At 36.2% G+C, this 13,558-nt stretch overlaps 1 protein-coding gene across 1 annotated transcript; it reads right to left on the bottom strand.

The window, feature by feature from the left end:
- Window positions 1-2,596: 2,596 nt before the first annotated feature.
- LOC107015088 (poly [ADP-ribose] polymerase 1) lies at window positions 2,597-12,206 on the bottom strand. The gene is made up of 20 exons (XM_015215256.2): window positions 11,861-12,206; window positions 10,847-10,896; window positions 10,568-10,751; window positions 9,958-10,135; window positions 9,520-9,859; window positions 9,023-9,218; window positions 8,709-8,873; window positions 8,523-8,583; window positions 8,377-8,440; window positions 8,051-8,302; window positions 7,225-7,462; window positions 6,938-7,053; window positions 6,791-6,867; window positions 6,522-6,682; window positions 4,677-4,868; window positions 4,268-4,376; window positions 4,036-4,118; window positions 3,764-3,901; window positions 3,442-3,624; window positions 2,597-2,949 (listed from the first exon to the last, which is right to left on the bottom strand). Exons 1-20 carry the CDS (start codon window positions 12,002-12,004, stop codon window positions 2,902-2,904), a joined length of 2,979 nt encoding a protein of 992 aa, XP_015070742.1. The 5' UTR covers window positions 12,005-12,206; the 3' UTR covers window positions 2,597-2,901.
- Between the last annotated feature and the right edge of the window lie 1,352 nt (window positions 12,207-13,558).

The raw sequence follows: 13,558 nt of genomic DNA, 5'->3' as shown, positions 1-13,558 counted from the left end.
AGCCCTTGTCATTTTTACTTCCCTTGTATTTATTCTTGTATGTTTAGACTAGGACAGGTACGAAAGAAAGAAAATGGGTTAAAAACCCAAAAGCAGGTGGGTCCAAGTTTCGGTCAAGGCGAACAGAACCCGAAAACTTGGACCCAAATCTCTCTCTCTCCCTCTCTCTCTATCTCTCTTTGCTATTTGTTTACATTTTGTTTAAATGCCGTTAGTTTAGGATTAGAAACTCCAAACCCCATCGAACGCCTTTTACTTTATCGAACTTAAAACGTAAAATTGAACNATTGAACTTTAAAGCGATAGGTGTTTAAATTTGAGGTTGGCTTAGAGTTAAGGTTTTAAAAAGTTTAGCTTTAACGAAGTCTTGAAACAATAATATTTCGCAAGTTCGTTCGAATTCAAAAAGCTTCAACCTTAAACGAAATTTGCAAGATAAATATTTCAAATTTGCAAAGTTTGGCTAAGTAAATTATGATAAAGTTCAAACTTCAATTCGCAAAGGTTAAAACAAAAAATAGTCAAATAAGTTAATCGCCGGAAACCGCAAGTTAGCGGAGTGTCTTAGGTGCCTTACACCTTCCTAAGACACTAATATGAATCCCGAACCCCTTAAAAGGTTTCCAAAGTGATTTTTTTCTGTTAAGTTGTTTTGGAAATGAGTTTTCTTGATTTTCCTTAAAAATTAAGTGGCGACTCCTAAAAGTTGAAAATAACCCTTAAAATAAAACGAACTCTTTTCGAAATCCTTTTTTCGATAAAACAGAAATGGCGACTCCNCGATTTTTTTCTGTTAAGTTGTTTTGGAAATGAGTTTTCTTGATTTTCCTTAAAAATTAAGTGGCGACTCCTAAAAGTTGAAAATAACCCTTAAAATAAAACGAACTCTTTTCGAAATCCTTTTTTCGATAAAACACTTCTATAAAAAAAATTAATACCTAATAATTCTTTTTAATCATGGCTATATATTATAATATATCAAATTAAAAACTTGACCTCTGTAGATTTCTAGTGGATAAATTTGGACTACATTTGAAAATATTATATGTAAAAATTGTTTATATATAGGTTGTTTTTCAGTTTAAGTGATTAAATGTGTGATTGTTCAGATTTTTTTACCAAAAAAATTACAATGAACGGTATAGACATTGTTCGGTAATTTCTGCTACATCAGAGGAACAAAACTAAATTATATTCCTATCAACTTAATGCAAATCCCTTGATATTTTCTCGTTAAATAATTTTCTTTTCCTTAATAATGTAAATATAAAAATACATACATATAACGGCAATGTTGTAAGGTATGTATAAACATATTTTAAAATTACACATATTTCATGCATAAATTTAAGGTACGTGTGTGGTATAAATATTATATATCATTTACAAATATTTTATACTACAAAACAATATTTTAAAAATATATATTGTAATTATACACTGTAAAACAGATAGAATACAAAAATATTTATACATATGGTATAGCATTTAGTTCAACGGTCTATCAAAAACAATGACATGAATAAGGTTTGTGAACATCCTACCTTGTAAGATTATACTGCGTATGTTAAACTGTTGGTATAGAAAAAAATATCTTCAGAATATACAATATAGAGTGACAGTGACGATACCAAACAAGCATCTGGTGAAGGATCATCTAATAGGCCCAATATATGATAAGCCCACAATTAAGCCCAATAGCATGTAAACCCAAGAGATTCGAACTCTTTTCACTTGTAGGAATTTTTGGGAAGAATTTGGCGAATAGCCACTTTTTGGACCGTAAGTTAAGTTTTAGCCATCACATCAAAACTATTAATTGTTTAGCAACTTTTTAACATGAAAAAGAAATGTGCATTGGGACAAAACTATGATGGAGTTGTGAAAATTCGTCACACTGCTGTTGGATTTTGAAATTGTCTCAACATAGTTTGGTAAAATTAAAAAAGAATTAAAGGTGATACTCCAATATATTATGCTAAAGTTACAAGACAAATTTTAAAGTTAAATGTTCGTTTGTAAGTTTTATAGCAAGACTCATCTGAACTTTGGTATGTAGTCATATGGAAACTGAAACCACAATATTGTCTTAATTTTCGACTAATCTTCATCAGTCATCACGATGTTGTTGCAATTTGGAATTCAAATGTTATGCCTAACAAGACGCAAGTTCTTTTGAGGCATAGGAAATAACTTATTAAATTGTGTTAAATGATGATTGTGAAATCAAAATAAATTATTTGTCTCGAGGGAAAAATGCTTAAAACCAACACAAAATCGGGATGGAAGTGCAAACGATCCTATATTAAAACTTAAAAAAGGTAAATAATTTAAGTATATTTTTGACACGCAATTCTAAATAAAAATGTTCTTCACCCCCAGCTTCAAAAGCTTCCATGCTCGTTAAAGTTGATAAACATTTTGAAAAATCCATAAAATTATATTACCATAGCCATTCATAGTTAGTTAACTTGTTACGACTTCAAAAAGTTTACGATTTAGCAAGAAAGCAAAAACAGGAGAAACTATGAACCTCTAACTAGTTTCATGTCAAACTTTCTTTGCAACTGGTAAGAAAGTAGCAGCAGAAAGGACGCAAAGCAAACCCGCAGCAATGTCGAGGACATTTGCTCTCAAGTTAATACTGCTAATGTTAATCTTTACCAGAAATCTAAGCATCATAGTCGAAAAGTAGAAACATGATTTCATCTCTTACAAAGAGGACTTTACATGTTCAGGAAGCGATCTCCTCCTAAAACCCCCAAAATGAGATCTAGCCCTCCCCATACACAACAAATGATGTCAACCCTGCACATGGTGGGTAAGAAAGAGCAGTTTTCACTGATAAGGAGTGAAACTATCTTTACAAAAAACACATATTTACAAGTCTGAATCATTACTTCACCGCTTGAAATTAAACCTCACTTTGACTAAGAACTGCAGCTTTACCTGCAGAACACAGAAATTTTAAGTAGTCAGTCCATCAGTATGTTAATCTATCATTCATGTCCCCACCCCCACCCCCATGACTGAAGAATGTCATGAAAGAAGTTTGAACATGATACAAAAATATGTATAACTGTTAAAAGATGAAGCTCCCAAACGATTTCTGCACACAGCTATTAGGCGACCCTGACATCAAAATGTGAAATAAATAATAATTGAACTAGTACTCTCTGTATCAATAAGAAACTGCTTTAATGGGGTTAATTCATTAGGAACACTTCCTTGCTTTATGTTGGTGGCATAAAATCTGATCGCGAAATACATAAACCTACTGATTTATAGGAAAGAAGCAAATGTAAATACATAACCCTATAGTTCATCCAATTCACGGATAGAGTTGGTGCTGCATCAAACAAGAATAGTTGTTGAATACTCTCAAAGGTTTATCGCCAAACTCAATCAAGAAACAGATCTAATGTTGATAAGAACACTTACTTGGGCAGCGTCGTAGACTATGTATTCATTGTACAGAAGCTCAGAGTTCTTAACATTTGATGTTACTGGTTTTCCACACGGAACCACAACTTCATCCCTCCAGTTCACAAACTCTGATCTCTCAGGTACTGTCTTGCCCAGACCCTTAGTAGAGTGCTTGCCTCTAGGTGGTTTGTCCATATACTACATGGAAGCCAAACAAAGCCGCAATAAATACCATAACTGACCAGGTAATAAAAGGCAGACAAAGAGAAATAGGACAACACGCTGAATGAACAAAATAACAGCACTATGGTATGGCAATCCTACTGTATTTACTCACCTTGGCTGCCTTTAGCTCATAAACCTCACCTAAAGCTACTTCACTGAGAAGCATAAATCCAACAGGGTTCTTGCGATCAGTGAAGCAATATTGTGCACTTTTGCTGACCATATCAGCAAAGTATATTCCCTTTCCAAACTATAATGTAGGTAAGACATTGCACATCAGATAGGTGTAAAGCTTAAATGCCGTGATATACGAACAAAAGAGTAGCTAAAAGACAGAGGTCAATTCAAAAAGTACAAATTGTTAATGTAAGGGGCAGGTGATACCATGTACCCCGTAGCAGGGGCTTCTGGAGGAGCAATTCTTAGTCCTTGGCTAAGTATACCCACAAAGTTTGTCAAACGTGAACCTGAAAAGGATTTCGATGCAGTTAAATTCACTTTTCGTAGTTCGATAATAGTCTCATAACCTTAAATTTAAAATACAATGTAAATTGTGAGCCATTCAACTGATAAATCCTCCCATTGACAGGTCGCCTTGATGTGTGTTTAAACTTACCATGCCATAGAAGCATTTTGTTCTTCAGTTTATCTCTGCAGGGTTTAAACTTGTCAAATTCCCCTTTACGTTCGAGAGAAAACACTTCTTCCACTTCTAGAACCCAGTCCTGAGAAAATTCCAAACATTAGCACATACCCTTTTTTTTCAAATGGTTGAAAAATATAAAACATGTTTTCTGCAAATCGCTTCAATAAGAAGGTAGATAGTTAAAGTTTAAAGACGGCAGGGAGAGGCTTCAGTTGTATCTATGCCGGTAGTGCTGTCACCACCGCCAGCCAAAGTATGCTTATAGATCCATTTTGGGTTTCCAGAAGTACAAACCACAAAAACACAAGAAGATTGAAGTAAACAACCAGCAAGCTCCTGGGGAAAAGACGATTAGAGGAAGGGGGAGTCGTGAACTCACCTTATGTGTAGGAGCATGAGTATTTTGAAGATACTTTTCAATAACTCGATAATCTTCACTTTGATGAGGAAGTGGAGATATATCACACTGTAGCTTCTTATACTTCTCATCCAGCGAGTCATCATTGTCAATGTCAAAGCCAACAAGTCGTGAAGCTATTTCAATGTCCTGAAGAGCTTCCAGCATTTTTATCTGTCACCAAATACATGGGCATTAGTTAGCTGGTATCTTGGCACACAAATGAGGTTTGCTAGAAGAGAAGGTGAGTAAAATATCCAACAGCAGGTTAGCCAAAGAAACAGCAACGCGTGGGATGTTGAAGAGGCAGATACCTCAGTCAGAGCATGTCCTCTTATACTCTCTACATGAACTTGCAACATAAACATAAAAGAGATCTTACAGATTTAGCAATTAGTCTTATGATTAATACCAAAAGATGAGGAAACCTAGCATATCAAACAAGCAATGCAAGGCTTTTAAAAATGTGAAAAGAAAAAAGAAGCAATTAAACAATTTCCAAATGAACTCAGTTGATAAATATGGCTCAAACTTTCTAAAAATCATGAAGTGTTGCCCTCTTACCCCCTAGACCAACTCCCTTGGGGCTCCTCTGAATCTTAACTTAAATTTCATACAAAATATCTTCCATTTCATCCTTGAGTCAAGATTACAAGATGTTTCTAATGGAAAGGAAATCAAGATAAAGTTGTCAAGTAGAGTCAGGTGTAAATAGAGGAGGGTGATTAGGTATACAAACCAAATACAGAACAAAAGCCTACTATACAAATGGTTATGAAGTTGTGCAGAAAAGGAGGAACGGTGGGAAGATGTCATAAAAACAAGATATGGAATGGAAAACCAGAGTGCTCAAACAGGTCTTAACTTCCGTGGAACAGGCCAATGGAAATAAACTAAAGGACCGGGGTGAGTTCTGACTCTCATCAGAATGAAAATTGGAGATGCGAAGAAAAGTTAGAATGCAGCAAGACATGTGGATGCATGGAAACACTTAAAAAAATGCTTCTCAGATCCACACAGTATCGAAAATAATCCCCACTGTACTGTTGCTGAATGGTATCGTAATGAAGTTTGGAATAGTATTTATAAGAAACTTACAACTTACAAGACTGGGAAATGGGAAGTATCACTCTTACTGACAAAATTGGAAAAAGGTAGAATTGGATATGGAGAAACAAATAGATTGCAGTGGATGGTGAAGAGTAATGGTGGCTAGCAATGGATTGGTGGTTGTGTGGTGATAGTTGTGTGGTGGATGTGGTTATTGGTAGTGGTTATGCAGTGAAGGTGGGTGGTGGAGGTTGTTGGCTTCATGGCTTGTGTGATGGAGGTGTTTGGTGTTGGCGATGGGCTGATGGCTAGTAATGGTGGAAGTGGTTGGTGGTGATGGCTGATGGCTTGCTGGTAGTAAGTGATGCTGGTGGTTGTGAGGTCGAGGTCAGCGGTAGAAGCTGGTAGAGGCAATCGGTGGTGGTTGGCGGTTATGATTGCATGGTGATGGTAAGAAACAGAATAGCAGTAAAAGGTTACGTTAATGAAACTTTTAAGGGAAGGTCTTCATGATTTTAAGACTTTGTATAAGATATGAACGATTCAAATCTATTAAACAGCTAATAAGTGGTTGCTGAAAAAAAAGAAAATGCTAAAATCTAGGCTCAGATTTAGACCACCTCCATTAAGTGGAAACATCACAATTGCAAGGAGACATGGCAGTTGGTTAAAAAAATTTAACTTGGTGGCAATCCTCAAAAACCCAAAATGGCACAACACAGCTGGCAGAGTGGTTGCCAAATTAAACAACATTGATATCAAGTAAAGAGCTCTCACCTTCAACTTAAAATCATCCTCATCTTTAATAACATGAGGATGAATAGATGGTATGACTGTGAAAAAGCGATTGCTTGCATCAACAAGAAGGGTCTCCTTGACAGTTGGATCATGATTAGTGCCGCTTAACAAATTTTGTATCTCCGTTAATGCCTCAAAACCTAAGTACCAGAAACATTATCAGGATCAAGTCAGTAGATGAGCTTAAACATACCACATAAATAGACAGAGGAGATACCCAATAGAAGTAGATAGCTGAACAAATGTACCTTTTTGGATATTCCTTTTACTCAGCTTTCCTAGTGGCATCTCCGACATATTTATCTCAAATTCCATCATAGCAGCCCTGCATCACTTGTGGGTTCAGATGCATTTCTTAAACATACAAGGAGTTCAACAGAGAGATTTTATTTAACCTGTATGTCTCAACATTAAATAGAATCTTCATCAGCTCCATCAATGGAGGGGCAAGTTTGCAGTTTGTGTCATTGAAATTTCTCTTAGAGGTGGTTTTTTTGTCAACCCCATAATCCTACAAAGTAAATCATTTTGACAACCTGAGTACTTGATGAAGTTTCTTGACGTTTCTAGAGCACAAAAATAATAAAATTAAGGTGTTATTAGAGAAGAACACTAGGGGTGCAACCCAAAAATAAATAAAAGCAAAATGTTTAAAGATTTGAGGTGAGAGGAGGTGGCTAACAATATCCAGAGGATAAAATCTGCCAGGTTGCTTCTGGAAATTTTTCTTTTGTTCCCATGCTTCCCATGAATTCCCAGTCTTCTCAAGAAACAAACGCTTAAAATGTTGTATTGCATCTGATTTAGACATCTCCTCTAACTTGTCTCCTCCAATTTTCTCATTTCCAACACGACCCCATTTGCGAAAAACATAACAGTCTGACCCTTTGTCCTCTTCAATAATTTGAAGGATGTAGTAACTGCAAAAAACAGAAACAAAAAGGTCAAACCACCATATGATCAAACAAAACCAGGAACTCACATGAGCAAAGTTACAGATAGAAATCATTCTTTCCAATATAATAATGGATAATAGAGCTACTGTATAAATTGAAGAGGTTTGACTACCTCGGCAGCATGGAAAACCGAGCTATTTCCAAAACCAAATGATATTTAAAAGAATATCCTAATACTCATCTAGCTACAAACCAGGGGCAAATTTATAGGCAAAGATTGGGGCTCGTAAACCCAAAGGTATTTTATGTATATATTTTCTAAAATTAATGTAATATTATTTGTTGGCACCCATAGGACCCGTGTTACAAGAAGATCAAGGACTAGAGATCACTTCCCACTAAATATATTTTTCCTTCTTTTTTTAATAACCTAGATTAGTGATGCAGAAAGACCAAAAGTGAAACACCTATCAATACCAGAGACATCTCAACTAGTGATGCAGAAAGATCAAAAGTGAAACACAGAATAATGTACGAAAAGAAAAGAAAAGAAAAAGAAAGCTACTAGATTGCTATTGCATATTTCAGAGGAAAAAAATATAAATACATCACCTATTAATACCACTTGAGAGGTCTGACATGTTTAAAGTCGTATTATAAATGCTGGTCTTGTCCTCAAGAATGTGTCCTGTATCTTGCAATCTGGATGACTCATGAACCGCACTCCTCCCTTTTACTTTGACAGTTTTCATGCTTTGAGTCTCACTATTAGCTTCTAATTTATACAAGTCAAAAGGAAGTTTTTTCTTTCTGTTGATACTATCCACCAAATAATTCTCCCTGACTACAGACACTTTCAGTCTCCTGTCAGAATGAAGCAGCTAGAAATGAAGAATTTGACAGGGTAAAATGAATTGTTGCAACCTGCAAGGTTTTACCTGGCCTTCTTTATCTCAGAATCTTGATCATTCCACGTCCCTATTACAACTAAGCAATCTGTGTCTGCAAGTCCAAATACTTCTAACATTTAGAATATAACAAGGACTGACAAATTTTAAACCTAAATTCTAAGATTTTAAGGCACCTTTCTTCAGCTTGGCATGCACCTGTCCACCTGCTTCCTCAATTTTGCTCTTCCAGTTCTCCTATTAAATTGAAAATAGTGTATTAATAAGCTGGAAAAAATCACAGAAGAAAGAGTATAACCTCAAATACTGAGTGACCCACTAAACTAAAGAGAAATTGGGGGAAAAGGAAGGAAAAGTCTAACCCTGGAATCTCTGGACAATCCTGTCAAAGCAACTTTTAGATCCCCTAGATTTTCACCCTTGGAAGACTGAGACAGCCCATTACCAGCCTGGCTCACAGTTTCCTTGCTGGGTGTAGCCGGAAGCAGTATCCTTTCTGGTTTTTTTGACTTTTGTCCCTTATACCACTGAACAGAAATAACAGTTCAATAATTTTTACAATAAAAGAGCATCATAAACATTGATCCATACCTCTAATAAAATTTTGGCTAGAAGGGAATCTTTAAAGTGCTGCTCATACTTCTATATCAGATTTTAGAATTTGTTAACCATGTACCTTGAGAAGAAACTCGTTGCTGGTTTCTTCAGGAATTTTCCATTTTCCTTTATCACGTTTTATGTCGGTGACAGAGTATGAACACTTGCTCCATTCTGACAAATAGCCATGGCATCTGTACATGCCTCCAGAATATCGAAGGTGTCCTGAACAAAGGGGACATTTGGGGAGCCCTCCAAAATGCATTGCATCGGCACTGGATAAAGCCAAGAAAAGAATAAACAAATGTGTGAGTGCGACACAAAAGATCCGTCCAACATTGCATACTTATTTTGCATTCAACAAACAAAGAAATCCAAAAGGAAGAGAAGGTGACATTGAACAATGGGTATAGGGAAAACTAAAAAGGGAAAGGAAGCCCACGTCACTCAAGATCCAAGACTATACTAGTACAAACTACACTGAAGTTGGCAATTGAGAAGAAAAACATTGGATGCATCATAAGTGACCAATGCCACATTTAAGATATATCAGATTAACCAGCCGAAAAACCATACCAGCGATCTCGAAGATCAAGCTCTGATCCTGAAGATTCCTGATCATTAGCTTCAAGCATCTCTCGCAACTCTCCTGTACTGACATGCTTTTTAAGATCATCCTTGAGTGCCCATAGGGCTTTAGTCTGTGCCTCCAGTTGGCTCTCCAGCTCAGATCCTTTGGAGAGTTCAACCTTCACATTGTCAATGTTTCTGTCAACCACTTTTTTGCCGGTAAAAACATCAGCTTCGGCTTTAGCAACCTTAGATTTCTCACTGTTGTTACTGGGTTTTTTCCTTTTAGCACCAGCCTTAGATGTTGATTCCTGTGCTAGTTCCTCCTTGGGATCAGTTTTGTTACCTAAGATAATTGCCAAACACATTAGTTGCTAAAGAGGGCAGAAAAGAGTACTCGACCACAACAGTGATGTGCAATCAACAGAGCAAATTTCTTATTACCCGTCAATGTAGAACTCTTAAACAGGGATAGAACAGCTGCCTGATCAGCAGCTGAGAGGCTATCCCAATTAGATAGCTTTTCAACCTGGGTAGTCGAAGATATTTCAGAGAAACACTTTGCATGATGCCATGCCAGCGACTTAGCACGTTGACCTTCAGGTTTTGATGATATGCGTACCTAACAACAGATAGCAAGTATTTAAGAAAATATAGTGCTCTGTCCTATTTATCTTTATTTTATGCTTTATGAGCAGGTGCTATGATATTCAAAGCTCTGACAATGTTACAGATCTGCATACGATCTTTTAAACTTCATCATTTTTCATTTAATTTTGAGAAAAAAACTTGTCGAATGCCCAGATATTAGTCTTTGTATAAAATAACATTTTCTCTAAAAGTGAAGAGAAAAATGATCCAAGAAGCACATACTGTTCAGGTGCTTGCACCAAAAAGAACAGAGGCCCTGATGATTTATGGCAATGTTCAATCAAGACTAACTAATAATTCCCAAGAAAGGAAAGGAATTACGGCAGATTCAGAATTTAACAAAGAATTATTACTATTATTAGTAGTAGTAGCAAAGTAAAGCATACTAAGTGACGAAACCAACCTCCCCTTTAACAATCTTTTGGTTGCAGTGCCGACAGGAAGCACGCGAGGCTGGAGATACTTCAATACCACATTCCACTGCAGCCGGAGTAGGGATGTTTGAGGATCCACCAGTCTGTACATATTCCCTTATCTTCTGCTGATCCTCCCACCGCAACTGGTCAACCCCTTCAACATCTTCAAGGCTAACACCAAAATGCAAGTCAACGGAAAAAAAAGTTCTTTCTAGTATCACCAAACCACAATTTAACAGTAATATTTGGAAATGGAAGCGACATACGATTTTAACTGTTTTGCTTTCCTCAAGATGCAGTTAGCATGATGCCACATCTGAATAAATAACAAGAACCAATTAAATGTACAAGAAATAGAGAGATAAAAGAAAAATCAGTGACAACATAAAGCAACACTTAACTAAAAGCTTGTAAACAGGGACGAAAATAAAAAATATAACAGCAACAAATCTTAAGATTCTTAACTAATTAGCAGTGAGTATCATAAGGGAACCTATGATACCAAATTTACCAGTAGAATAAGACCTACATGCCCCAGCAAGTGGTGGTGTTTGAGGCATCAACTAGCAAACTAATTTTTTTAAGGGTCTTCAGATCTCAAGAATCAGCAGGACATAACACATATAGGACTGATAATCATACTTCCGTCAATAGCACACATATACCGTTTGTCTCATGTGTAGTTGAAATTTCCCTGTTACCCTAGTGGATTACAAAACTACAATGGAAGCAACTCATATCATCAACTTGTGCTTCGGTTGTCGCATTAGATTGTTGTTTTTATCATTCCTTTGTTGTTGTTAAATGCTATATAATGCTTTCCCTGTTATTTACAATGTCTTCCGCTTTTGTACTTTCTTTTTCAAACTGCTCTCACTACTTGAGTCAAAGGTCTTTAGTAAAGAGCCGCTCTACCTCCTCCATGAGGCAAAGTTAAGATCCGCATAGACCATTGAGTATGTTGTTGTTGTAACCATCCACCGAATTTCTAATTCTAACAATAACTAACCAAGTCAAAATAGTGCACACAAGAGTGAGTTTCACCATAATGTCTAGTGTCTACCTTTCCTATCCTAGAAAACTGATCATGTCCCCATGAAGAGTGTACCCACATCAAGCATGTGAAAAAACGAAATGGGAGAAACCCACACAAGACCCCCCCCAAAAAAAAAAGAACTTCCAGAAAATTACTTTAGAGAAGAAAAAGGAAACAATAAAATAGGCATGAAAAGGTCGGGATGAATTTCAAAACAAACACTGCAAGGTAAAAAACGACATACCGGCATTAATCCATCAAAATGAGTAGATTGGACCATTTTTCCAATTCTGAAAACTTCTTTGTCAATAATACTTTTGCAAGTTTTGCATGCTGAACGAGATGATTTTGCATACTCAGCTTTCCATGGCTTCGGAGGATTCGCCATTTCCGCTACAATTTGCTCTTTTGGGTGTTTGTATGTTCGTTCCTGCTTGGCTCTCTCTATGTGTCGCTGTTTATGCAGATTATATATGGTGGAATCAAGAGTGGCGTCACACTCACCGGAGTGACGCAAGGGGAATTTCTTGAATCTTTAAGCTTGTCTGAGAAGCTTGTGGCATTGTTCTATTCGACTGTGGACCTAATGGGCTCTATTTGAGCCCCAAAACCCTTTTTTTTTTGGTACCATCAGATTTTTTGTCTTCTCATTATTTTGCTTTCTTGAGGCTGATTATCTAAATTCGAGTTAATTACTTAAATATATTTTAGTTTGTAATATCTGATAATGATATTTTTAAATGGGTTTTTATACATGTATCTCATATATATGGGGTTAAATTTATGTGCAATTTGTTTTAGATACGTTGTATTCAAGTGAATTTGTTTGTATTTAAGGTATATAGCAAATCTCGTTCATTTATTTTGCTTTTTTCTCATCTCACTTGCCACTCTCTCAAGTTTTGTTATCTCAAATACACGTGAATCACCTCAAAAACATGTAACTAGTGTAATTCACATATATTTTGGGTACATAAGAATCTTGCTCGCTTCTCTCTTCAATTTCGCCAGCCATTTTCCCTATTTTGCGTATTTTGTAGCAAAAATACGTATATTTGATTGTAAGATAGATTGAAAACTCTTAATTAGTGGTGAGATACGTAATTTTGAAAGTGTTATGCGGAATTTGAGATAATACGAGAAAATATAAACGCGAAAAACAAGACAACAGATTTACGTGGTTCACCAATAAATTGGCTACGTCCACGGGGAAGAGGGAGAGCAGTTTTATTATGGAGAGGCAAGAACAGAATTACAGAATAGGGTTTGCCATAGCGTCTATATATAGTGCTAAGCTATGCCCTAACAGGCTTGGGCCCAACATACAGAATTGACAGATAATTAAGGGCCCAATACAACAACATTGTATACCGTCGGGCGGGGGGCGTCTCCGCCCCCCCGGACCCCCAGGCCAGGGGGCGCGTCGCCCCCCTGGACCCCCCGACTCGCTGACCGGGCAGCGAGACCCCCGTCCTTTCTGTTTGTAACGGGTCCTATTCAAGGCATTCAACAGAAAGTATATAAGAATTGTATATAGGATAACAATCTTGATTTAGCAACAAAAAATGGGCTTGAACAAACACAATTTATTTATTTTTTAAACAAATCAAATAAATGATTCTCCTGTATATGAGATATCCGTGATAAATATATATAAAATTAACAAAATAGTATGTATGTATTGTGTTATTACGTATAGAATTTTTTAAAAATAACATAATTTTTAAAAAAACAAATTTGGTCATCCTTTTATAGAATGAGAACTTAAAGAAAACGTCCATGCACAAGATCTCATACTATTAGATTTACGAGTTTATGATTTTATTTTATATAAAACAAAGACCATATAATGTTTTATTTTTTATTTAATAAAAGAAAATAGAAAATGAAATGGAGGAGGAAATAGGAAACTACAAATAAAGTCTCGCGATTCACTACTCTT

Source organism: Solanum pennellii, chromosome 3, assembly GCF_001406875.1.
Source record: "Solanum pennellii chromosome 3, SPENNV200".
NCBI lineage: Eukaryota > Viridiplantae > Streptophyta > Magnoliopsida > Solanales > Solanaceae > Solanum > Solanum pennellii.
This window is presented reverse-complemented; position numbering and strand designations above follow the sequence as displayed.